At 39.6% G+C, this 1,691-nt stretch overlaps 1 protein-coding gene across 1 annotated transcript; it reads left to right on the top strand.

Annotated features, from left to right (window-relative positions):
* Positions 1-677: 677 nt before the first annotated feature.
* On the top strand, positions 678-1,464 carry HELRODRAFT_178788 (hypothetical protein; the record flags this gene model as incomplete). Its single annotated transcript, XM_009027674.1, has 2 exons — positions 678-821; positions 1,159-1,464. 2 exons carry the CDS (start codon positions 678-680, stop codon positions 1,462-1,464), a joined length of 450 nt encoding a protein of 149 aa, XP_009025922.1.
* Between the last annotated feature and the right edge of the window lie 227 nt (positions 1,465-1,691).

The raw sequence follows: 1,691 nt of genomic DNA, 5'->3' as shown, positions 1-1,691 counted from the left end.
TTGGTGGAGGGGTTAAGACGTCCGAAATAATATGTTGGGCGTTTTGTAGCAAAGCGATTTTGCTCTAACCCGCATTCTATTTATATATTTGTGTGTGTGTGTGTGTGTATGTGCTGGTGTGTATGTGTATGTGTGTGCGCGTGTGTGCGTGTGTGTGTGTGCTGGTGTACATGTGTGTGTGCGCGTGTGTGCGTGCGTGCGTGTGAGTGTGCTGTGTACGTTTTTGAAGAAATGGAATGTACAATGTAACGTATGACCCAGTTTGAAGAAATCATCCATCCATCAATGATGATGATGTTACTTCAAGTGTCCTGGCCTAGATCTCAGAGCTGTGGCACTTCAAAATTTCAAAGTTATTTTCCCTAAAGACGGATTTAAGTGTCTTTTTTTCTAAGATGTGTTGGGTTGCAATGATAAGGATACCCTAACATGCAAGTCATAAAAATGTCTGCTCTTCTAATCTAAATTACACGCACATACATACATACACACACACATACATACATACATTCATACATACATACATACATGCATACATACATACATGCATGCATACATACACACATACATACATACATACATACATACATACATACATACATACATACATACATACATACATACATACATACATAAAAATGCGGGGTTTGGCCGCGGCCAGGGCAGCGGACGAGAAAATGAAAAAATATGCGAACGCCCTCCCCTCGATGGAATTCTCGCCAATATGTATCGAGGTTGTACCGATGGACCCCAACACCCTTAAATTTCTTGAGGCAATATGTAAAATGATCAGCGTTCAGATCAGGCGACAGCAGGGAACTGTTTTTCGCAACTAACCACATTTCGTGCTTGTTGCAGCGGTTCCTGCGTGTCTGTGTGCTTGAAAATATCCAACTGAATGCCGACATGTGCAATTAACGACAAATCAAAGTGTTGATCCATTTGTTACTTGATGTTTGACGGTTCAGTGTCACTCATCATGTTTTGGTTTTAACATACATACACACACACATACATACACACATACATACATACATACATATATACATACATTCATCCATACATTCATACATACATACATCCATAACATCCATCATTGGTTCAGGAAGACAAGCAAGACACTCTGCCATGAATGATTATATATACAAATTATTCCAGAAAGCAGATATACCCGCCGTTAAGGAACCAGCAGGCCTACTATCTGAAAGCAACTTCAGGCCAGATGGTTACACCCTGGTACCGTGGTCCCAAGGCTGTTGTTTATCATGGGATGTGACGTTCCCTCACACGTTAGCCGAAAGGTACATCAATTACACGGCTATGGAGTATGGTTCCGCCGCGGTGAAGGCTGCTGATTTCAAAAATACTAAGTATAAAGATTTAAACGACAATACGAGAGTTTTTGTTCCGATCTGTGTGAAGACATTTGGCCCAGTGGATAAACAGACACAATTATTTTTTTGATAACATTGCTACAAAAATAGTTGAAAAATCTGGTGATCCCAATGATAAAATTTATATAAAGCAAAATATATCGTTGTTGTTACAAAAGTTTAATTCATTATGTATTTTAGAGAACATTGCTAAGTGCCCTTCTGTGCGAGACCCTGTACACTAATATTATCTGTTGAGCAGTGGCGAAATGATAGTTTTTATGGCTATTGTTTTTAACCAAGGGCTCGCACATACAT

The sequence above is a fragment of the Helobdella robusta genome (assembly GCF_000326865.2).
Source record: "Helobdella robusta unplaced genomic scaffold HELROscaffold_50, whole genome shotgun sequence".
In the NCBI taxonomy this organism is placed as follows: domain Eukaryota; kingdom Metazoa; phylum Annelida; class Clitellata; order Rhynchobdellida; family Glossiphoniidae; genus Helobdella; species Helobdella robusta.
Note: the sequence above shows the minus strand (reverse complement) of the source record. Positions and strands in the feature narration are given on the sequence as shown.